The 23,925-nt window shown below is 40.7% G+C and overlaps 2 protein-coding genes across 4 annotated transcripts; one reads left to right on the top strand and one right to left on the bottom strand.

Moving 5' to 3' along the window:
• Nucleotides 1-22: 22 nt before the first annotated feature.
• On the bottom strand, nucleotides 23-8,695 carry dazap2 (DAZ associated protein 2). Its single transcript, XM_080854104.1, has 4 exons — nucleotides 8,558-8,695; nucleotides 6,905-7,023; nucleotides 6,551-6,799; nucleotides 23-5,069 (listed from the first exon to the last, which is right to left on the bottom strand). Exons 1-4 carry the CDS (start codon nucleotides 8,568-8,570, stop codon nucleotides 4,941-4,943), a joined length of 510 nt encoding a protein of 169 aa, XP_080710230.1. The 5' UTR covers nucleotides 8,571-8,695; the 3' UTR covers nucleotides 23-4,940.
• Nucleotides 8,696-12,919: 4,224 nt separating this feature from the next.
• On the top strand, nucleotides 12,920-21,838 carry pou6f1 (POU class 6 homeobox 1). Of its 3 annotated transcripts, none has more exons than XM_080854189.1 (11): nucleotides 12,920-13,213; nucleotides 15,117-15,251; nucleotides 16,265-16,370; nucleotides 16,724-16,857; nucleotides 17,179-17,374; nucleotides 17,694-17,926; nucleotides 18,334-18,465; nucleotides 19,113-19,346; nucleotides 19,571-19,709; nucleotides 20,580-20,748; nucleotides 21,414-21,838. In XM_080854189.1, the coding sequence occupies exons 2-11, from the start codon at nucleotides 15,198-15,200 to the stop codon at nucleotides 21,799-21,801; spliced, it is 1,785 nt and encodes a 594-aa protein (XP_080710315.1). In that variant the 5' UTR covers nucleotides 12,920-13,213; nucleotides 15,117-15,197; the 3' UTR covers nucleotides 21,802-21,838. The 3 variants fall into 3 exon arrangements, with proteins under 3 accessions (XP_080710315.1, XP_080710313.1, XP_080710314.1); XM_080854187.1 differs by having other exon boundaries at nucleotides 16,265-16,436; XM_080854188.1 differs by lacking the exon at nucleotides 12,920-13,213 and adding an exon at nucleotides 15,721-15,801 and having other exon boundaries at nucleotides 15,171-15,251; nucleotides 16,265-16,436.
• Nucleotides 21,839-23,925: the final 2,087 nt, after the last annotated feature.

Here is a 23,925-nt window from a genome sequence, read left to right as displayed (position 1 = left end):
GAGTACTTCATTTGAGCTTCCAACTCTGGACTAAAGGTGCCCACTCACAAAAGGACAGGAAGCTGAAGGCAAAGGATTGGATACAAATGGTGTGTTGTTGAGGAAACAGAATGTTGGGGAAAAGCTATTTACCAGAGCACGGCTAATGAAGACACTGGGCTGGGGCGGGGGGGGGGAGATCTAGTTGAATTCAGATTGTGCCTGTTTGTTCTATGCAGTTTGTCATTTGGTGCTTTAATACAAGGGTGGTCAGGTGTTTTGATCATACTACAGGGAATGATTGAAAAGTGGTCAATAGTGCAGCATCAAAGATGTATAGGAAAACAGTTCACTGTGCAGTTAACTCCATTGCTCAATTTTTCAGTTTATGAGTTCTGCATCTTGATTTGTTTGTATCAAAACAAATGATGTTCCAATTATTTTGTATGATCTTTTAATGAAGAATGATTTTTAACTCGTTGTATTGTGAGAAGGAAAAATGTCACCAGGTTTTTTTTAAGTGTGCTTTTTTTGTGTGTGTTGTGTGTGTGTGTGTTTTTTTGGACATGTAGGGTTAAACTCTCAGGTCAATATTTATTAGACTGCAGAATCTTTCTATTTTTTAATGGAAAGATTCTGTGAAGCTGATTATTACACAAAGTCAGCATTTTGTATCACAGTGCCACCTCTTTACTCATGCTTCCAATTGGCTCCCAATCCAAAAATACGATGAAATTATGTTTGGTAGTGTGTATTCTTCCTGCATTTGCCATCTGAAATGTGTTATTCCTATTGTACACTACAGACTTGCATGACTTCTGAGTTGAATGAAATAGAAACTCACTGACCTATATATGCTCATAATCTACAGAAGTGGTCTGTCAAAGTGAAGTCTATAAAAATGTGAAGTTTGTTTTTCCTTGCCTTTGTATGTTCCCGATGAATATCTCCATGTTTATGGATGCTGTCACATATGAGACCACAAGGTAGCTCTAGCCTAATCGTAGCATTGTGCATGAAACATTCATGTTCCTGCTCTAGGGTTATACACTGTGCTGTATGGTGATTTCCTATCCGATTTCTGAACAACAGTGCATGAGGTTCTTGAGTGATATGCTGGTCGCTAACATAACAAATTACAAAACAGCTGGAATTCAATTGTCCAAAATACCATTTATTCTAAATTTTAATTGTATTTTTTTGTATAAAAGAATTAAATGCACCACAGTTCCAATGGAGATATCGCTTCAGATAACCAAACATTAGGTGTTTCATGTGCCCACTGACCAACCTACTTCTCACACACAAAAAAAAAAGACATTGAAAAAAATTGGAATACCAAACTAAAAATGTCCACCAGTCATTCTACAAAAAACTTAATTTAACTAGGTAGTTTGCAGCTAAATATTATTGTGATTCAATTCAATTTAGCTAAAACATTTCTATTCAGATTCTGGCCTCAGATTTCTTACATTTATTCTGTTCTTGGTTGGCATTATATCTAGACTATGTATAAATACAACGAGAACAGTGCTAATGCTATACCATCAGAGTAACAGTTACTTCACAGCTGCTTTGTGAACTGCATCACCAACATAAGGTGTCAGGCAAGCTTGCTCTTCATCTGCAATAAAATACATTAAAGAGACACAAAGGATAACAAGACATTAAAATAAATGTTGGAATCTAATTTGTTGTTCTGAAAGCTTTGCCCAAGATATCATGAAACTTCAGATCATTATTAGCTATGCATTCACCATGGTAATGCCACACTGAAGTGGCACTTCAGAGATTAGGAACTTTCATTAAGTTAAAGTGTTATGAGTTAAATATTTGAAAAATAAAATATTTACGCTTTTGCAGCCAAAAAGACGAATAAAACTCACATTTGCATAAAAGTCTGTTTTAAGTTTAACTTGGGGCAAGAACTTTCACAACTATCATGTCGGATACCCAGTGATACAGCACTGTCCAATATATAGATCACTTTCAAACTGATTAATAATAATAATAATAACACTGTGAACATTGGAATTAATGGACATTTGTAAGTTATTGTTTCCTCATATCTATCTATTTTATGCAATAAGGAATGTTTGTCATATTGAAAAATGTAAACATGTGCCAATGTGATCTGACACTACTACAAACTAGGATACAGTTAATTTTAAACAAAACGCCAAATGGACAGCTTTGCATTGCGAAGTTGCATGGGGTACTTGTGAGAAATGTGTGTTTAAAGAAACATGTGGTTCAAAAGAGTTCAAACTGAAAGAAGGATTGGCTAAAGTTCAGACAGCTTGCTACTTTTGCAGTTGGTAATCTTCTGTGACTAAATTAACTGCTGTTATACATTTGTAATATATATATATATATATTTTAGGCTTCTAATGTCCAAATATCCCATCAGTAAATACCGGTTTCTGTTTTTGGTTAATTAGGCTGTTAATGTTAAATATCACTGAAAATCACACGTAGCACATGCACAAGGTAACAGGCACTCATGAAAATATTGGCAATACAGATTTTCCGTTTGGCATTAGTAGTGAGCAGGGCAAACCAGACTGTACACTTCAACCATGTTTCCCATTCAGTCTGAAAACAGTGCCTTGCTGTCAGCTCATGCAGTCTCATGGTCTCCAGACACGATCCAGCCAAAAGTGACACACTTCAATAATGAGTGAAGCCATGTTGAGGGTGCCTTATGATCTTGTGTGAATGTGTTTAGGCATGATTCTCCATGAACATTTCACTTTTATTTTGGGAGCAAAATGCAACAATGACTGGCTGTACTATTTCTTTCACAAAAACTAACCAGAACCCTTTAATAATGTCTACAGCTCCTACAGTTTTCATCTTCTAATTTACCTAAACCTGAATAAGTGATTTAGTATTTCATATTAATGCAGGACTTGAGGTCAAAGTAAAGACTTGGTTGCTGGAAAGACCAAACAAATACATAAAAAGACTGCACATGTAGAATACAACTTTCAGTATCACTCCTAAGCTTATCTGGATTTTATATTACCATTCGGTCCCTCGTGCAGAACCAAAGGCATGAATCTACATTTGTTAAGTGGTAGCCCTTAGAAACCATGAGACATTCGCCTCCTTAGAACGAAGGTACATTTTTAATGAAACGGCTTTGTAAAATCATCCACACAGGGAGGTGCATGACTGACATTGTATTTGCATTTATAAAGCATTTGTACAAAAAACAAGTTGCAAAATCTAACATTTCAGAGTTGGTTGACAGTGCACATAAATTAATATTTGTAGTATTCCTAAAAAATTTAACAATGATAAATCCTTTATTAAAAACAAACAAAAATTGTAATTGAAGAAAAGTGCAAAAAGCATGCAGAACCACCAAGATGCAATTACACTAGAAATACATTTTCACGCACCCCACTACAAAAGACAAGTCACAGCAGTGGTGAGCCTCTGCGGGCATGGAATGCCTGCAAAACAATCACCATTCACTAATTTTGATATGTTTTTTATCGTTATTCTTTTTCAAATTTACCGTATGTGCAGAATTATTATGAAAGATGACTTTCAAGTCACAGCAAAAGCTTTTAGTGCATTCTAGTCCAGATCTTTGGTACAACCTGCTCCTTGGTTATACATCAAAGGAAATTCACTAAGAAGGAAAAACAAAAAAAAAAGCCTTGCTCTGGATGTGCCAAAGTTTGGAAAACTGTAACAAAAAACTAACAAAACAAAAAAAGTTGATGAACTCTTGACCGTAGTATCAGGACTATTATGTGACTAGCCCATCCTAAGTGGGCGTGATGAACATGGACTCATTTGGAGACCTAACATTTTTACTCAACTAACTCAAGTACTGCAATTATGTACAGCTCTGGGTATCCGACGCGGGGGCATGAATAGAGGGGGAGGGGATCATAACAACAGCAGACGTGTCACAAAGCCAACCAACCTCTCCACAAAAACAAAAGAAACAAAATGACTTCTTAAAAATTTGCAACTGCATTGGGTTCTGCATTCATCTGTAAATTTCTTTGCTTATATTTTAATGGTGCTCTTAGACTTTGGCACCTGATTATAGTTCATCTAAGCTCGCCCGGAAGGTACAGTATTCCACCATGATTTCTCTCTGTAAACAAATTAAGTTCTCTTCATTAAACTAATTTTGAGGTCTTCCTTCTCATGCTTTCTACTTTTGATTAGACAATAGTGTTACCATCTCTTACTTCATAACACAAATCCTCATCAATGGTAGAAAGATGTTGTGCTTACCAAATAAATACAACATCAGTCAAAAAGAAAACATATTTTAGGTCTGCTAGTGCTGTGGCCGAACCTTAACAGAGGAAGACATTCTGCAAGACTATTTCATAACAAAAGTAAACAAACAAATTGATACCTTGGGTCCATGGTAAACAAAAAAGGCCTTAAAATACCAGTTAAGAGTTATCACCTGTAAATCTAAAGCATTGCACAATGGTTTTACAATGGAGGATATACAGACAATGGAGTATATGAGTCTATATGTGTAAAAGTAAATATTAATATGACAACATAATGTTCTTACTGTTTGCCCAAAGGCAAAGGGTATAATCCTACTCCCACCAACGGGTGCATCAGCTCTTGGCCAGTCGAGTTACTAACCAGCTTCATGCTCTGTCTATTAGCCTTAAAGGGGCAGTCCAGGATATGGCCAGCCTATCAGTAGTCTGAGCTATTTGTGCTCTAGATCTGCAGTGGAGTACTGTACCTTGACTAAGGGCTCTAAAATATTACATTCCGTTAGGTGATATCAGTATTGTGGCATGGCCAAGCAGCCCCGAAGGAAGCAAAGAAGAAAAGTATAGGGGGAGAGAGAGTGGGTAGAGAGAGAAGACAAGGAGGAAGAAGGGGGGAGAGAGAGTGAGACCCAAAGAGAGAAGGGGGCTTTAGGGTGACAGAGAGGTACAAGCCTGGGGTAATGCCCGCTGTTACCAGATGGTGTAGCCACCACTGGAGCCACCCATGAAGAAGTTGTTCTTGCGCTGTGTCATTACCACATTGGCGCCCTGCATGGCAGCAAGCTGGGCAGCATTAGGTGGGCATCCAGGAGGAGGTGGCTATTTGCGGGTGGGGGAGAAAAATGAAATTCACCAATGAGTCCAAAGAAAATAATGCCTATAAAGCCTTTACAATCATGTGGTTTACACTTAAATGCTTCAAAACACTACACTGGCAAATTGCAATAACAGTGTTGTTCTCATCCGTTCTCATCGTGCCCACAACAGCTTCATTAGTGAGTACTCCCATGGCAAAACAAAATTATCATTATTTCAGAAGGCAAGCATATTTAAATTGCTAATATACAAAAAAAGTATAATATGCGGTAAAGATTAAAAGTTAGTGACCATACCGGTTTGGACACTCAGCATCTATCTGGCCTGATTACATTTCCCAGTGTCCCGATCTCATTGCCTAACATTCACATTAACATTCTATATTCTTTCCCCACCTATGCCATTGTCAGTCATATCCTTCATGGTGGCACACCTAGTACATGGACATTATATGATGTAATAGTGTTAGAAATGTCTTGCTAACATTCAACAGTCCCTCCCTTCGATGTATGGAGTATACTCAGCTTTTTAAATATTTGCAAATTACAGTTCAGTATGTAGGATTTAGTGGCATCTAGCAGTGAGGCCGCAGATTGCAGTCTACTGAATATTTTCCCCTTTCCCAGTGAGTAGGAGAATCTACAGTGGCCGCCAGGTGCCATAAAAACGTGAACGGCCCACTCTAGTGTTATGTCATGTTATGGTTTGACTATTCTGGGTTACTGTAGAACCATGGTGGCCCAACATGGTGCACTCTGCGGACGAGGGCTCACTCCCTATGTAGATACGAAGGGCTCATTCTAAGCTAATGAAAAATCACTGCAATTTGTAGTTACAGGTGATTATTCACCATTACAAATATAATTATGAATAATCATTTCTGCTAATAGATCACCCTCAACTCTACATACTGCCCTTAAATACCGCTGGACTGTATTGTTGCTGGACTGTTGCTAACAGAGCCAACAGTCAGCTGAAATAACAATGCAATGTGATAGAATTATTCATTTTCATAATGCTGTTAACCACATTGCTGGAGGTTACATCTGACTGAACATCTGCAGCAAGAACTTGCACTGTAATACATTTCAAAATGCTTTGCATCTGTGAAACAAAGTAGCCTACTGAATTATTTAACTGTGGCTACACAGTTATATTTACCACCCATGCAAAACCTAGAGCGAAGTTCGGTGATTTGCTACCCAGATATCACAGTTAGTCATTGCTAAAGATCAATCTGTATCAGTCTCTGGGGGAACCGTTTATGGCTTGGTCTAAACTACTCTGATTATTTTCCATTTACAGAGCCAGGACTGTGTACGAAAGACTGAACAGACCGCTAACGGACGGTGAGGAGAAATTAGCTGAAAAAGTCAGAGTTGAAATTGCGGATCACATCTTTAACTTCCCAGAACCGCATTTATGTGAATGTAAGATGTTCAAGAAAATAAAAACAGTTTCACTAAATATTTGTGTCTACTTACAGGAAGGGCAGGATTTGCGGCATTTCCAAATCTAGCTCCTGCATCAAAGCCCCCATCCACCAGGACAGTAGAGCCTGGGGGGTACATCGCACCCATGGGATAGTAGGCAATGGGCACATTAGGGCCCATGGTCCCCACAGGCATCGTCTGTGGCAGTTGCATGAACATCTGGGTCCCAGGGTAGGCAGAAGACATCTGCTGCATCTGAGCAGGATTAGGGGCTGGATGCATGTACCTGGGCTGGTAGATCTATTGGCGGCAAGAGAGTGTTTAAGTGTGAGTGCACATGGGAAAGCAAACAGCATGGTCAAATGTGTGCAATTGGCTCATGGAGAACAAAAGTTAGTGTGTTACCTCAGAGTATGCAGGAGGGGCATCAGAGTAAGGGGGTGCCTGGGCAGGGACCTGCATAGTTTGGGGGTACATGGGTGCAGTGCCCTGTTGAGAGTACACTCCTTGCTGAGGATATGAGCCTGTATAGACATATAAAGATTCCAGTTAGCTCACGATAAAGTGAATTTGTTGTTGGGAACAATTCATTCTATAAAGCTGTCCAATTTCTAGTGATCAAAAAACCTGGCCCATCTGAAAATCTGCCAAGACTGTACGATAGTAGGTTTATTCAGAAAATAAAAGTAATATGAAGCTTGAGAAGTACCAGTGTGCCATAGATACAAGCTGGTTAAAAGATACCTAGCAGGCTGAATGAAGACAAAAATGTAGGAAGTTTCACCAGAAATATATCAAGTACTTTCACATCAAATGTACATTATGGATTTAATATGTATGTTTGATATTTACATTTAATTGACATTTAATCTGTATTGTAGTATACAACTGCCACCACAAGTTATATTTTCAACAAAATGTAGAATGGGGGAGGGGGTCCATTAAGGTTAAGGATTATTGGTGTATGAACGCCAGAGGTTTTTTAGCGCATCATGAGGAATCAAATAAGGCTCAGGGTGGTTACTCTAGAGGGTTATTCCAAGTGCCTGGTTTGGTGACAAACCTGGGTAAATAAACTCAGTGGTAAACCTCCTAATAGAAGAGCCCTATGGCTTTGTTTTGACTGGAGAATGAAGACATCGGTCTCTTCTATTAGGCGTTTTACTACTTACTCTGGGTCAATAACGGTATATAGAGAATATACGGTATATATTGTCATTACTATGTGTTAAACTTACCAATGTTTATCACTAACCACGTAAGCTACCTGCAATACCCCCCAGGTAAAATCACAAAGGATTGCAACATAACAAAGGTGATTGAGGATAAATATGACAAAGAATTTAAACAAAAAAGAAAAGAAAAAAACGCTAGCATGAGCATCAAACAAAAGCTAAACACGGGATATTAGTATAGTCGGTGATCTTTTCACGACCGTATTTGAAGAGAAGGCCCAAATCAAAATCCCGTCTATTCTGTTAGCATCGCACAATAGAGTCGGATCGACTCCTTATCAGACTTGCCTTACATCACTACTGACTTGAACTGTGTAAACAATACTGACCGTGTAAGATTAGACAAAGAAATGCATAGTAAACAACACACAAGAAAACATGCTGCAAGGGGAGCAATATTTTGGGGTCACCTTATATATCACGTCATCGAGTCAGCTTGCCAGGCTCGGCAGCTAGCTAGTTAGCCGACTCATTGTTAGCTAACATTAGCTTGTTGACAGCAAAACGTTATCTTAGGAAACCACAATTCGAATTTGACGGAGCTAATTTATCACACGGCAAACCCTATGCTTCAACAAATGATGTCTTTCCAACGCACATAGATTAATAACAGGATGTGACAGTGTACATTAGGTTATCATTTTATGATATCTTGCGTTATTTATTTGACTGACTAGTTAGCTGGCTAATTTTAGCTGCTAACGTGAAAACGTTTGTTATATAACTGACTAGCGAGCTAACTGTCGAGCTAGCGGGGTTAAATATCCTGTTATGAAAGATCGAAAATCACTATTCAGAGAAGGCTGACAAACAGTTGTAATACCTTTGTTGTTCATTTTCCGTGAATTGGTTTATATCGACAAGGAATTTGAGACACAAATGCAGTCTTGATTGCTGAAGTAAAATCGGGGCCTTCTTGACAACAAAAACACAACAGCCTAGGCACAGTTCACTGTCTTCACTTCCTTGTTTTCATGGTCGTCGTGCTGTCCTTTGAGTGCAGTTGTGATGGTTGATACTACGTCATCCTGGTTCGGCAACTCCTTGTTAAAGTGACATGACTTATTATCAGGAAAGGCCCCGTCCATGATGGGCAATACATCTCTCATGGCCCTCATGCTCCTCAACTTGTGTGTGTATGCATACCTGATTACAGGGGAATTAAATACAATGGAATAATGTAGGCCTAAAAGTTGAGCACTGAAATTATAACATTGTACGTAGGCTACAGCTTGGTCTGCGGGTTGACTGCGATTGTCAGTTTAGAAGAGTGTGGTACTCACCTGCACAGGCATTGTTGTTGTTGATATGTTGATCGCTGCTAAAGGTCTTTTTAAATTCCACATATATTTCTGAAGGTGCCATGGTGGATGATTTGAAGTTGCTATGTATGTGGATTCTCTCTGGGAACAATTTGAGTGGTCAGTTGTATTGTTTTGTAATGTTTTCTTCATGACCCATGTCTTTAATGGTAGGCTTCCGTTTCATGAAATCTAAAAACAGTGCATCTCAACATATTAAATGACAAAACCATGTGTCTTCAAATACAGTAGAGGCACAAATACAGGAGACATGTCAGCTTTAGATTTCATTATAATTCTCTTTTTTTACAATAACATGACATGTCCTGTTTACTTGGTACTTTTGATTCAATGGCTATTAGAGTAACTGCAGTTACATAAACTCCTGTGTTAAGAACGGCATTATTGCATTAAATTACCATGATACAATGGAAGCGTTATATTTTTTAATGAACAAATAGGCTACAGATTTGCTAAACAGACATTGGAATTTTGCTTTACTGCAGTAAACCATGGATCAACCAAAAGAGGTACTTTGGGATATAATGCAGTAATTACAGATGATACTCTGTGAAACACCCAGGTCTTCTCTTTTGAGCAGTCACCAAGGCGGGATGGCGATAATTAAAGATTCAGCTATTCAGCAATACTAGCTCTCCCTTTGAGCTCCATGGCAATATGTTGCTAATGCATGCAAATGTCAATGTTGGCCAGCTGGCAACAAAACAGAGGAAAACACATTGAAAACAAAGCGGAGTGTGCATAAAAGGGCGTTATGATTTCATATGCACTATGGCAAGTGGACCTTTAGAAACCCAAATAGTTTAAATCATCCAAATAATACTACATTTTTTTAAGTCCAATCACACAGCAAAAGAGGTTATCTATTACCAATCTTTACTGTTTTGTTTTTTCAAAAACAATAAATGATCAATAAAAAGCCAGATCTGGATCCATTTTTTCAGAAGTTTTGTGGTCATGAGACGAAAGTTGAATTGCCTTTGTTGGGATAGAGATGTTATGTCTCTTTTCCCTATGGTTTTAGATCTACTCTCTCTATTTAGCTTTGTTACATGAGCTTTTAGCAGAAGACCCAATAACTTTCCACATTAGTTCTATTTGAATTAGTGGCCATGTAATTTTAAGGCAATAGTGCACAATAACCTGGATTTGGCAGTGCAGAAATTTGCTATTTTTTATTTGCCAGTGTCAGTGTGTGTTAGCATCATTATAGTTATAATGGACATTCACTTAATAATAATGCAAGTGTGACAGAAAAATAATAGATTGATGTGTGAAGTCTATGAAAAGAACAATCCTCTGCTCGTTTTTCAGACTTTTTTTTTCATTAGTGTCAATGTTTTATTAAGGCTACATTAGAGAAAGAGACTGGAGGACTCCACATATGGAGGACCAAACCTGCCATATTTACAAATGAGTGAATGAATAAATAAATAAATGTCCACATCCATGCATTTAGACAGAAATAAATGTATTAATTAGTGCTGTCAAACGATTAAAATATTTAATCGCGATTAATCACATTTTTGTCATAGTTAACTCAAAATGAATCGCGATTAATCGTAAATGTATTAATCACATGTTTTATTTTATTGAAAAACAACATTGCCAAACAGGACGGTACAAAATAAAATTATAAAATGCACATTTCAGATAAACAAGGACTCAGCCTATAGTGCAATTTTAATTTATTTACAACTTGTTAATCGCGCGATAAAAAAATTAACGGCGTTAACGCAAGTCCATTTTAACGCTGTTCATTTTTTTACCGCGCGATTAACAAGTTGTAAATACATTTAAAAAAAAAGTTTTAACGTGTTAAACTGACAGAACTAGTATTAATTAATGCACAATTGTCAATCAATAGTTACTTTTAATTTACATTTATTTAAATGTATTTATTTATGTATTCATTTTTTTTATTAATTCATGTATTTATTCATTCATTTATTGATTGATTGATTCATTCATTCATTGTTCCCAATATGACAATGAGAGGAGGCCAGTAGGCGTGGAAACTGACGTTCAGACATTTTGCAATCAATCAAGAGCCTTGATGATCCTGATGTAATGCTATGGCTTTGTATCAGATGGCCAGGTTATTGCTCTCAGGTTGTGCCTAATGCATACCTTGGGATACTCAGGAGTAGGTTGCCCATTCACAAAATGCTACAAAGATTAAAATAAAAAAAGTTCATAATGGCCTTTTGGGACGTTTTGTTCAACATTGATGCAGTATGTTAAGCTCCTGGCAACTAGCTGTCGTTTGCTATCGCTAGCTAGGATAGCTCATCGTGCAATTTTATAGACAGTAACATTAGCATTTTGACGGTAACATTAACTTTTTGATTTTAACATTAACACATTTGTTGGAGAGACTAGTTTTGTACTTCTGATGGTAATAATACTTGTTGCCATGAACCATAATTGTAAGGGATGTTCTCTCAATGGTGGCACGGTGGCTCAGGTGCTTGCACTGCCGCCTCACAGCAAGATTCCCGCATGGGGTGCTGGTGGTCCTGGGGGGTAAGTTCTTCCCAGGCCTCCAGTGCTCAGGTGGGCTATCTCCTGGGCCTTTCTGCGTGGAGTTTGCATGTTCTCCCCTTGTTCTTTGCATGTTCTCCCCATGTTTCCTCCACATAGAACCCCAACACAAAAACATGCAAAAAGACCGTTCTCCTGTCCTGTCCCTGACCAAGATTGGACTGAACACTTGGCCTGGTCCCCGGGCGCCGTAAAAAAGGCTGCCCACTGCTCCTAGCTGCCTTGAGGAAGGACAAGGACTCCAGGATGGGTTAAAGGCAGAAGGCAAATTTCACCGGCGACCTCATCAGCATGCGTATGTGTGTGTGTGTCCTGTGTCACCGCCAAATGCAGGTGTGTGGTGTTGTGTGTCGTGCTGTGTGACAATAAAACATGGCTTTGACTTTGATAGTTAGACATCATACCTAGCGATAGCGCAGTTCGCTAGATAGATAGCTAGCTAATTGCAAACAGCTTCATTTATTTTGGAGCAATCATATGTGTATTTTGCGATATATTGAGTTTCCCACACTGTTTAATCCACAGCTGGCACCTTTTCTCCTGTGTTTTGGGCTTTGGAAATGCGGAAAAAAAAATATGTGTCCCTCCTATCTCTCAGGGTACCTTGTGTCAGATCTACAAGTCCCGTAAGCACACTGTTTCACCATGCTGCTCAGACCTCAAAGTTGTCGGACACTCGGCAATTGCCCTTTTTATGTCTTCCATGACAGCAAGGTAGGGCTAACATAATCGAATACAACGCGTTGAAAACGATTAGCCTACCTATTTTTGATTGACACATCTAATTAACATATTGAGATGAAGAAATACAGAAATTAATGAATGAATAAATAAATAAATGAATGAATACAGAAATAAATTAATGAATGAATAAATACATGAATAAATACATCAATCAATCAATCAATACATTAATGAATGAATGAATGAATACAGAAATAAATACATACATAAATGTAAATTATAAGTAACTATTTATTGACAATTGTGCATTAATTAATACATGTATTCATTTATTTCTGTCTAAATGCATGGATGTGGACATAAAATATGCATGGATGTGGACATGTAAATATGGCAGGTTTTGTCCCCCATATCCACACACCATTCAGATTGTAGTACACAATATGAGCAATAGACATTGCCTATACTCAGTCTGAAACAACACAGCAGTTGTGAGGTCTTTACACTGCGCATGTTTTGAGAAATTCCCACTGTCACTTTAAGGCCGCCATGTTTTCCCCTTAAGTCGAGCTAGTGACATGTTTTCTATGTTAGCCTTGGCCCGCATAAATTATGTTCATGACGTAGTGCAAAATGCCAAAATTGTATTAATTTTGCGGGACTTTTTTTGCTGATATCGACTCAGTGCTTTGTCCTCAGGTGTTTAGACTTCACCTGAGCAATAGTTGACGAAGATCGTGATTAAATATTTAGGAAAGGAGGTTCTTCGCGCTACGACCCTCCTTATCAATGCAAATACCTCTTTTGTGTGCAGCCATAGCGCCTGTCTGGAAGCTGTGAGGTGAATTTTTAATTATGTGTGTCTACATCAAACTGTGCCAAAGCTGTCCGAAAGAGGAGAATCTACGATATTAACCGACATTCTGAAGGTAAGTTTCAAAGGAAATGCATTTACAGCTGATGATGTTTTTTATCGCATTGTGAGACGAACTGGTAAGAGGAAATGAGTTTTTGGTTAATATGCAATGTTCGTAATTAGCATAATTTATATATTTATGATAAAGAGAAAGGAAATACACAAAATGCTGTCCCCGGGCATATCACTGAACTACATGGTGTTGAAGACCTGTGTGGGTAACAGGGTGTCCCGAAAGCTGTACGCGGGGAGATTTTTATTGGATCAAAAATCGGGGTGGGGTGGGCTGTAACACCTGCTGAAGTTTTGACAGATGTAATATTTTCATGGTGGGTTGGGTCACAGCCCCAGATTAATCAGTTCGTTCGGCGTTGGGAAGGAAGAAACCAGGACGTGACATTGAATCCTTGCACAGCATCCACCATGTACACTGTTCTAAGAATATCATAGAAATGCTGTTGAGGCGCCGTAGGCCGCTTTACAACGAGGAGGAAAACAATGTTTCCTTGATGCGCAGTGCTAGCATAATGCCTTATTGTTTTCAAATAGACAGCTACTGAAAAGTCAAGTTAGCCAAGCCGCTTCGTCGTTCCCATATTAGTGAAATGTTGCACGCCTGGTTCACTGTAGCAGTCTGAGAAGATGCCTCTACCCTGCACAGTGTGGGCTAAATCTGTAAAGGACAAGCTCCCGTCATAATGAGTACAAATTAAACAGATAACTTAGAGCACACTTGCACACTCTTTGACGTAGTTTTCTTTCTAGTTCCTTGTGAATGCTACTAGGACATTCGATGATAATTTGAGCGTAAGAGGGCTTGAGGTTACCTGCTAGAAATGTATGGTTCATTGCTGCTCACCGACAGTGCATGTACCACTGCAACTTGGGGAGGAGGTAGTGTTCCGAGTGTCCTGGAACCTTGAGATAGGCATTCATGCCTTAGGCCCCTGGACATCAGATCCATACCCACTTAATCTAGCAATTCTCTTAAAACACATCAAAAGTGTATCATTTTAAAGGGGACTGTTGTAGCGAAAGCTGGCACTCATAGAAAGAACACTTTTGCAAAGTTGATCCACACAGAAAAAAGCCCTTTATAACCTATAATTCCATAGGATCATGAAATACAGGTAGTGCTCACATATCTATACATACTGAGCATACTTGGTTTCACAGCCTATAAAAGCCCTGACTTGTGTTCATATTAAATTGAGTCTTGTAAGTGTCCAACAACTTCCATCTGCCATCAGACTGCCTCCTTTAATCAACCCTGCTAGACACTAGTCTGATGCAAATGTGCTTGTGAAATCCTATGTACTGGCACGTTCTCCTTCCCCTTAACATTCGTTTGATACAAAGCATTGTCATGGAAGGGGGCCAGCAGCAAAGTTGAGACAAGGACATTGTTACTCTCTTGGTTTGCTTGGTTTTTAACTAAAGTGGATACATGGGTAATTCGTTGTTGAAAATTAGGATATTGGATTATGACAACAACTTTGATTAGATTATGACTGAAACACATTTTTCACAATACAGGGGCTCGTTGCCAGTGGTAAGGAGAACATTTGTCTGCCGTGTACATCTTGACAGTTATTTAAGGCTTTACTCTCTGAAGCATGTTTTTGTCATTGATCAATTACTTGAAAATTCTTTTCTATGATCACCAACCAGGCACACTACATTCTGTCCTAAAAATATGTGACAAAATATGACAACATGAACCTGATTTTCTTGTGTGTTTATAAACAAACAATGGTTTGAAGTTCTGAGGATCAGTTATTATTAGGCAAAATTGTGCCTATTTTGAGTTCACACTATGTTATCATTAAGTCCACATTAAGACCTCTTTTTCATTGGAATAATCTGTGAGTCTGAAATGGAGCATTGCAGAGGTGAACCATATGTCTCTTTCAAAGATCCTCACAGGTGCTGAGGGCTTGGTCCTCACTCAAAATGCTGAGCCAGTGAGATTCCAGGGGGTGACCCAGTTCTGAAGCATGGACTCCGAGGAGCTCTCAGCTAATAAACCACCCCTCACCGTTAACGAACAGGTAGCCCACACACCCAGGGTGTTGTCTGTTCAGTGTGATGTTCGATGTGAGTCCTCCGCACTGCAAGTGCCCTCATCATACCACATGTTCATTTGTTGGGAATGAGTGAACTAAACCCTCTGTTACACCCTATGATTTATTTTCCCATTAAAAATAACACAGCTGCAGTTGCTCCCTTAAGAAAATGTGTCACACTTCTTCATGCTTCTGTTACTCTCTGTTCAAGCGATGTATGCTCGTTGTCAGCCTACTCAAGCTCGTTGTCAGCCTACTCAACCTGTGTCGTTTGAGGCTGGCACATTAAAAATATTGCTTATGCTATTCGTGGGCTTGTGCTGTTGCTTAAGTGTGCTCTACTCATGTCACGTGTGTGTGTTTGTGTGTGTCTTCTTTTCTTTAGTGTTTCAGTTTTTAGTTTACTTTGATTCATTGTGTCCTAATGTGTGCTTGGCCTCTCTGTTCTCCTTAGCCATTCACTGTCTGACTGCAGAAGTGTTTTTTGCAGCCATTAGGTTCCTGCACTGTGAAATTCTCTGCTCATGACGACCAGGTATGCAAACTGTCTCTCCTCCTTTGTTTCGTTGAATGCTCCATGTCTTGCTCAGGTGCACTTCACTCCACCCTCTCCTCTTCATTTCCTCTGAAGCCCTCCCGCCTTGTCTGGGTGTTTTGGGGGGCTAGGACTGACCAAAAATCTTTTTTTTTTTTCACTTGGTGGATTAGCTAGGGTGAGATGCAGACCAGGAGTGTAGTTCTAGATTCACTTGTGAAACTGAACAGTTCCTTACTTCTGCAAGTTCAGCTGGTATTTCATGCAACTTCACAGAATTCCTGGGGTTCCTCTTCTTTAGAAAAATGACCAACAGTGAAATACTCACTCTGATAGAGCAGCTGTACTAAACAGCAGTGCCCAGGTGGTATTTCTGTAATTTGCTCCTCAGTCTACCACAGAGTAGCTAGATTGAGTTATCTGTTGACCTGATGTCCCTGAGCATCCCCTCTCACTCTTGCAGGTCATTGTGATGTCTGGCCATGAGACGATCCGTGTCCTTGAGGTGGAGGTTGACGGTTCCCTAACGTCCTCGGATGGGAAGGCAGTGGCGGAGGGCGAGGAGGGGGGTAAGCTGACCTCAGAGGGAAGGGCTCAGAGCAGTCCCACTGAAGCCAATAAGACAAAGACTGGAGGTGAGGTGCTGACAGTCAAAGCATTTCAGTTTCTTAAGTCATATGCTCTCCAAAGCATTTGAAGCACAGTTCTAAGCTCTTGATTGGCTACTCTTACAATGTGTTCATGCAGCAGTAGACCCACTGCCATTTTGTGAGACATATATGTGTCAATAGCACTATAGAGAACTGACATTCTAGATATTAGTAAACTGTATCATTTTATTTGAGGTGTTTCTCGTGTGTGTGTGTGTGTGTGTTGCATGCTTGTGTGTGTATGTGTGTATGTGTGTGGTGTGTACGGACAGCATTGGGAGAGGCGGTGGTGTCTGCCGAGGTTTCAACGCCTGCTGCTCAGATTCTGTCTGGCCATGAAGGAGTCAGTGTGTCTGTCCATCAGCCACAGACCACTCTGCCCATCACTGTTCAGGCCTGTCCCCAGGTGAGCCTCCCGCAGCCTCTATAGACCATCACTGTCTCTCACATATCAACATAGAAGGTGCTTCTGGATGATTTCGAGTTTGGTTTTACACTGCAGGAAGTCAGGTTCATCTCAATTCCATCCACAGAAATACACCTTTCTTCTTCTTTTATTTATCTGACATGAACCATTACAGTTAATTGAAAAACAAGCACACATCTAAAGACAGTATGAAATGAAAACCTAAAAATGATGAATTGTTGAACTGTTTTCACAAGACAGTATACATGTCAAAGTATCTAAGCTGTTGTGTGCCCTCTGACCTCTGGAATGCTCTTCCAGGTGCTGACACAGGAAGGCTTGGCCACCCTAATGACAAGCATGATGGCCCCACACGGCTCCCTGGGGCAGCCTCTGCTCATCCCCTTCAGCATGGGCAACTCTGTGACGGGGCAAGGAGGCATGGCACTGCTCACCTTCCCCACAGCCACCATGGCCACCCTGCCCGGCCTGAAGCTGCCATTCGCTGGCCTGCAGGGTGAGACCTGATCCCTGTATAAGCGTTGGGTTCTAAACAACAGTACATTGCTGGTATAATCTGGGGACATTTGTAATAGCACGGATGTTATAGGCTTCTTGGAGTAGGCCACTGTAAATGTATTCACATGTCTAGATTAGAGAGCCCTGCTGTGGCCACCTCAACGAGGAAGCTGGACCTTTGCTGGGCTTGCGTACAGTAGTAGCAGGGCTTGGCTGGTGCTGAATGAGTTCTTCATGGCCGCGGAACATCAGAGATGACCGTGGGTCTGCTGGTTTGTGGGGCTTCATCTGTTCCCCTTGTTTCTCTCTCCTCCCAGCTGCCACCATGCTGAATTCAGTCCAGCCGCAGCTGCAGATGCCTGCACAGACGCTCTTCGCCCCCCAGACCTTGCAGTCGATGCAGGCCGCAGTTCAGACATGCACACAGAGCACGCCGACCACCGCAGCACAGATTGCGACAGCAACGACGGCGGCCACTCCTAAGGTCTCTGAGCCGGGCGCATCTGTGGCGACGCTGCAGACGGCCGGGCTCTCATTAAACCCCGCCATAGTACGGATGCTTTTTGTTCTTGTTGAAACTCTTCCATGGGGAATCGTTTAAAAGACGCTGCTGGAGTCAGTGTGCTCAGTGATGTGCAGACAGGGAAATGTGGGTCTGCGTCCAGGGAGTTTCTGCTGTGGTTAAATTATGAACCCCATAATTTGTGCTGTCAAGTTCAGCTTGGAACTCGAAAGGAAGGAGAACAATCCTCTGGAAAAACCTTGGGGCTACTGAACTTATTACATTTTGCATTTTAGGGCTTTCCTTTTTTTATTTTGCTCACTGAGCCACAGTGCAGCTTTTGTACCACAGTAATCTACATTGTGAAGTAAAAATCAATTCCAGTGTATCTAATGTGTCTATAATTATACGGTGGATACCTGATTTTATTATTCATATAATTGTCTTTTTCACAGTTCAGTGCAGCCTCTCTGGGTGCCCAGCCACAATTTATCAGCTCCCTGACTACAACTCCCATCTTCACAAGTGCCATGCCCAATATGGCTGGACTCACCAGTCACCAGATCATCACCAATGCCCAAGGACAGGTGAATCACAACGGACTAGACAATTGCAGTCATATTATGGCCACTACAATTTTTTTTAAATTGTTCTCATGGAGTATAAAATGAATGCTATAACCCCAATAATGTATGTGAATTGAAATGCATCTGGTTTCTTCTCTTAGCTCTACATTATTCTTGTCAATACTGTTTAAATTAAAGGATTATCACAGATGACTGCCTAGGCACCCCATGTGGGTGTTATAGGGACCTAACAACACAGTCACATTTGTGCGCTACTCGAGATAGATATACTCATTTAGTTGTATTCATTTTTGAGAACCTGGAAGAGATGTTTCTTTTCTCAGAAATTCAGTCAAGGGAATGGTTGTGCAGTGATGGAGAGGGAAAGGAGGACAAATTGTGACTAGTGATTAGGCCAGTGGCAACCCAGATTTAGCCCTCAAAATGTGGCTCTACACCTTTTCATCCACAGTGAACTCCAGTGTTGTTTGTGAATGCATACAGATGTTTTATTCTCTTAAGTTGAGTTTAATTCTCTAAGCAGAAATGTAATCCCTGTTTCTGCACCATGTTTTGGTGCCCTGGTACCTGCTAGGGTATATATCTATGCAGTTTGCAGAGTATTGGTTATTATAAACTCCACGTGCTTTTGTCACTCCCTTTTTCAGGTGATTGGCACCTTACCCCTGATGTTGAATCCTGCCTCCCTGGCAGGTGGTGCCACCACACAAGCCTTGTCCACGCAGGGCCTCCAGCTGCAGACGATGTCCCCTCAGCTGTTGCTCAATGCACAGGGCCAGATCATCGCCACCATCGGCAATGGCCCTGCCCAGGTGCCCACCTCCTCCACTGTCCTTCCTAAGCCCCCGGCAGCTCTGACTCTCACCAAGCCAGCCTCCCAGGTAGAGCCAAAGCTGGATTTGGCTAGAGTTATCTATTTGCACAGAAATGATGTGAAATGGTGTGATTCAGTAGTTCACACTCGATGTTGAACGCTTTGTATGTGAATATCTTGTAGCAGCAGGCACTGTTTTCATGTTCACTACACACAGCAGTAATAAATAATTCAACTTTATGCCACTTCTAAAAAAAACGTGTGTTTGATTCCATTTGTTTACTCTTCCAGGGTCCTGTGGTGACTGTGGCCCAGTCCCCTGTCGTCATCGCTCCACAGCCCTCTGTGGTGAAACCAGCACCCCCTTCACTGGCGTCCGCAGTACCCTTGGCCTGCGGAGAGGCACCCACCGTCGGGCAGCTTGTCAGCAGTGCGTAGCCTCTGTTTTGCTGTTGATTATGATCCTCCATGTTGGGCACAAGGTCCAAATTAGCCCAAAGTTAAATTACGCCTGGCAACCTTGGCGGGATGCCTGAGAACATAGCGTTCTTTATTTATTTATTATTTATAATCACAACATCCCATTTAGGAATGGATACCGGCAGGGGATGTGAGCTCTACGATATAAATGGCTTTGCACGATCAGTGCTTTGGTGCCTGCCTGGTGATATCAACACAGGCTCCCTGTACTCTTTTAGTAAAGATGACATATGCCCTATACTTCAAAGTTCAATTAATTTGTTCTTGAGAACGTTAATCTTATATGGACTGTCCTTGCCATGCTTCTGTTTCACTACACTGCACACTGTGTCAGGATTTGATGGCACCCCCCCATAATTAGTATCGTTTTTTATTGCCCCTTTTCTTTGGTTACAGGCATTTCATCATACTGGCTCAAATTTGTATTATCTGGATATTTTCCCAGTGTTTAGAACAGTTATATATCAATGTCATTGAACCTCAATGTTTGTTAACACATCAACAAATCGTTCATGTGTGTTAACATTTAACTATGTTTAGCTGATCTGTCTTTAAAATCTCAACCTGTAAGTGTACAATCATGGGTACAATTTTGTCATGTGGACTTCTGCCCCCTGTACCAGGTAAAGGGGAATGGGAGAAAGCGTCCTTTGGATTTTGGTTTATGTTGCCCTTGAATGAAGTCGATCTGATTTTGATTTAAAGCAGCTCAGTGTAAACCTGGCCTGTGTTACATTTACATTTAGTCATTTAGCAGACGCTTTTATCCAAAGCGACTTACAAGGATGTCTACACATGGTCTGCACATGTCTGTCTTCAGAGCCTCAGCAGGGGGGCACGGATGAAGAGTGCATAAACCTCGAGGAGATCCGTGAATTTGCGAAGACTTTCAAGATCCGCCGGCTCTCGCTGGGCCTCACACAGACGCAGGTGGGCCAAGCACTCACGGCCACAGAGGGTCCCGCCTACAGCCAGTCTGCCATCTGCAGGTAAGTTCACACACACACAGAACAAGAGAAAGGACCGCAGAGTTACTTCTGCATCAGAGGTGGCCACGTTCAAGCCTCTATTACACGTAGTTCCTGGTAAATTAGTGGGAAAACTTTTCAAGCACCGCTGGTGATTTTCACTATTCAGGCATGCAATAACATTCAGGAACATTACCCTCTGGTGCCTTTTCACACATGCTATGGCAATGCTGGAATAGATGGAGCAAGGGACAGTCCAGCTGATGGCGGCAGATGGATTTACAAACTATGCCTTGCTATGTTAATGCTTTCATTCATAACACAGCCATATATTTCTTTTCTCCAGAAATGTTCTAGGTCTTGAAGTGGGAAATTGAGAGTACAAATGTCCCTGAATATCGATCCCTGCTCCCATTCACACATGAACTCATGAATGAAATGTTCCAGAACACTTCAGGGATAGACTGCGCGTGTGAAACACTTGCTGTGCCAGGGGTTATACCACTCTTATCGACAATGGGGAGGGCAGATCACTCATGTTGCATTGAAGTATATAAGTGAGACTAAATAGAAAGTATAGGCTACAATACACTATGACATTTTGAAATATGTAATTTGTAGGCATAGGTATCTAAAGAAAAAACATCACACACATGTGATCTCAATTCAGTCATCTCATTTTTCAGGTTTGAGAAGCTGGACATCACCCCCAAGAGTGCCCAGAAGTTGAAGCCAGTCCTGGAGCGCTGGCTGGCCGAGGCTGAGCTCTGGAACCAGAAGGGCCAGCAGAACCTGATGGAGTTTGTGGGTGGAGAACCGTCCAAGAAGCGCAAGCGGCGCACCAGCTTCACACCGCAGGCCATCGAGGTGCTCAACTCCTACTTCGAGAAGAATGCGCTGCCCACGGGCCAGGAGATCACGCAGATCGCCAAGGAGCTCAACTATGACCGTGAGGTGGTGCGCGTCTGGTTCTGCAACCGCCGGCAGACGCTCAAGAACACCAGCAAAATTAATGTCTTTCAGGTGCAGCAGCAGCAGCAGCAGTTACAACAGCAGCAACAGCAAAAGCATTGAGTGGAGCTTTACGCGATTGGCTGTTCAGCAGTGCAATAGAGGGACAGACAGAGGGGAGGTGGGTGTAGTGGGGCTGGGGTTGGGGTTTGGGCCGCAGGGAGAGTTACAGGAGATGGGAGAAGAGAATAGCATGAAGGAATAAGGAACTATTTTTAATACTGCAAAGTGAAAGGCACTTTTTTTGTGGAAAGATAAAGGCAGTCAAATAGACGCACAGAGAAAATGAACGCAGTTGAAACACAAGGATGAAGCCTGTGAGACACGATGCTAGATGTGGGCAACTTGGCGCTCACTTGTCTCTTCACCTTTTTTATACTAAAGAATAGTCGGAACTCTCTTTACCCACCACGTTCTTTTTATGGTTTTTCGAATTATACTGAAACAAACCCTCATGTGTCATTGGAGGAAGTACAGTTGATTTCATATTGGAAGCTCAGTATCATAAACAGTACATTATGAGTAAGCCTTTATGTGGCCTCAGCTAGAGGTCCTTCATCAGCCACTGAGGATATGTTCTTGAGGTTCTTTCTCCGCCATCTTGTTGTTGCAATTTGCCCCAGAAAGATGGTGGGTGTCCTATGTAAGCTACACTCCCAAAAGACTCCAGGGCTGTGCACAGCCACAGAGTCTCTGGCCTCGTCCATTTTTCTTTTCAGTCAACCCCTTAGAGGTACGTATCATCTGCTCTCTCTTCAACTTTATATGTGTTTCGTATGAGTTGGTGGGTTTGTGGGTGTGTGTGTGTGTGTGTTTGTTTTGTCACGTTTGACAATCACACTGTTTTCAAGTTAGAGAAATGCATGCCCGTTGTTTACCGTTGTGACATTTTCTGTTTGCCAAGAATTTCTGAATGTGTTTTTAACCACAAAACCAGTGGTAAATGCCTATTGTTCTAAATAGAGAGCCAGAGTCATAAACATAAAATTATTGTAAACAGTTTCTGTTAGTGGATATGTTTAGTGTGGTTTTCATTCTGCCTAGGTTAGGCAGGGATAAGAGATTCTGCTGGAATACATAATCATAATGACAACCTGTCAAGGCCATTTTGGGAATTCATTTCAGTAACTCATTATCAGAAACCAATGTTCTCCAATGCAACATTGAATTCTAAAATATTATATTGTGAATAGAGCGACTGATATAAATTCTGTATGTTTACATTAATATTTTGCTTTCATTAATAATAACATTTCAATATAATTGAAAACATTTCTATTGTTATTATCATTAAATAATAACTTTTAATTGTCCTTGTAAAGTTTTTATTTTGAGTGATGGATGGGTTCTAAGAACATGTATTCATAACACAGTTCCACCGACCAGTTTGGAGCAGGGTAATGTATGTTCTGAAGATACTTTACTTTTATACTGATAGTGAAGTGGCTGCAAAAAGATTTGCAGAATAATAATCATTGGTGTGTTTCAGTATTTTTTTATTTTTTTTTCTGAGACAAATTTCCCAAATGAACTCTGCTCTCAGATGATTTTCTGTAAACTAAATGGGGTTTTGGGAAAGTGTGTTAAGGAAACAGAAGAACTGAAGTTTGCTATGTAAATATTCAGACTCAACATGCTAATATTATACCTCCCCGTACAGGTTGACATCATTACTATATAGAGTTGAGAGGTCTCTGTTACACTATGGGGTTTAAACAATTATTGTTGTTGCTGTAGCTACCAGAGTTTATAACCTCTGTAAGACTATATCCAGTCAGGCCATTTATATAACACAGTAGCAGTATTTTGGATTTATACAGTTTTTTTATTAAATGCTTTACAGATTAACACAAACATTGAGACAAGGGAAAAACTAAACTTTGAGAGAAGGGAAGAAGTTTTGCCAAAGAACATTAACATTTCACAAACAGAGGAGCCAACTTCAATACAATCATATCAATGGAAACCAACCCTAATTACAAGCAACAGTACATAATAAATGGTGTCACATGTCCATTTTAAGTAATGGAGAATTTATCGCAGACAACACAGGCATCTGGCACAAATGTGGCTCTTAAAAAGCTAGGCTGCTGTCAAAACTTATTCTTACATTGCTGATATGGGCTTGGCCATGAGGAATGAAAAGTTTAGGTAAACCAGCACCATCTGTATGTTTTTTCTTTTTTT

Source organism: Sprattus sprattus (assembly GCF_963457725.1).
Source record: "Sprattus sprattus genome assembly, chromosome: 16".
NCBI lineage: Eukaryota > Metazoa > Chordata > Actinopteri > Clupeiformes > Clupeidae > Sprattus > Sprattus sprattus.
This window is presented reverse-complemented; position numbering and strand designations above follow the sequence as displayed.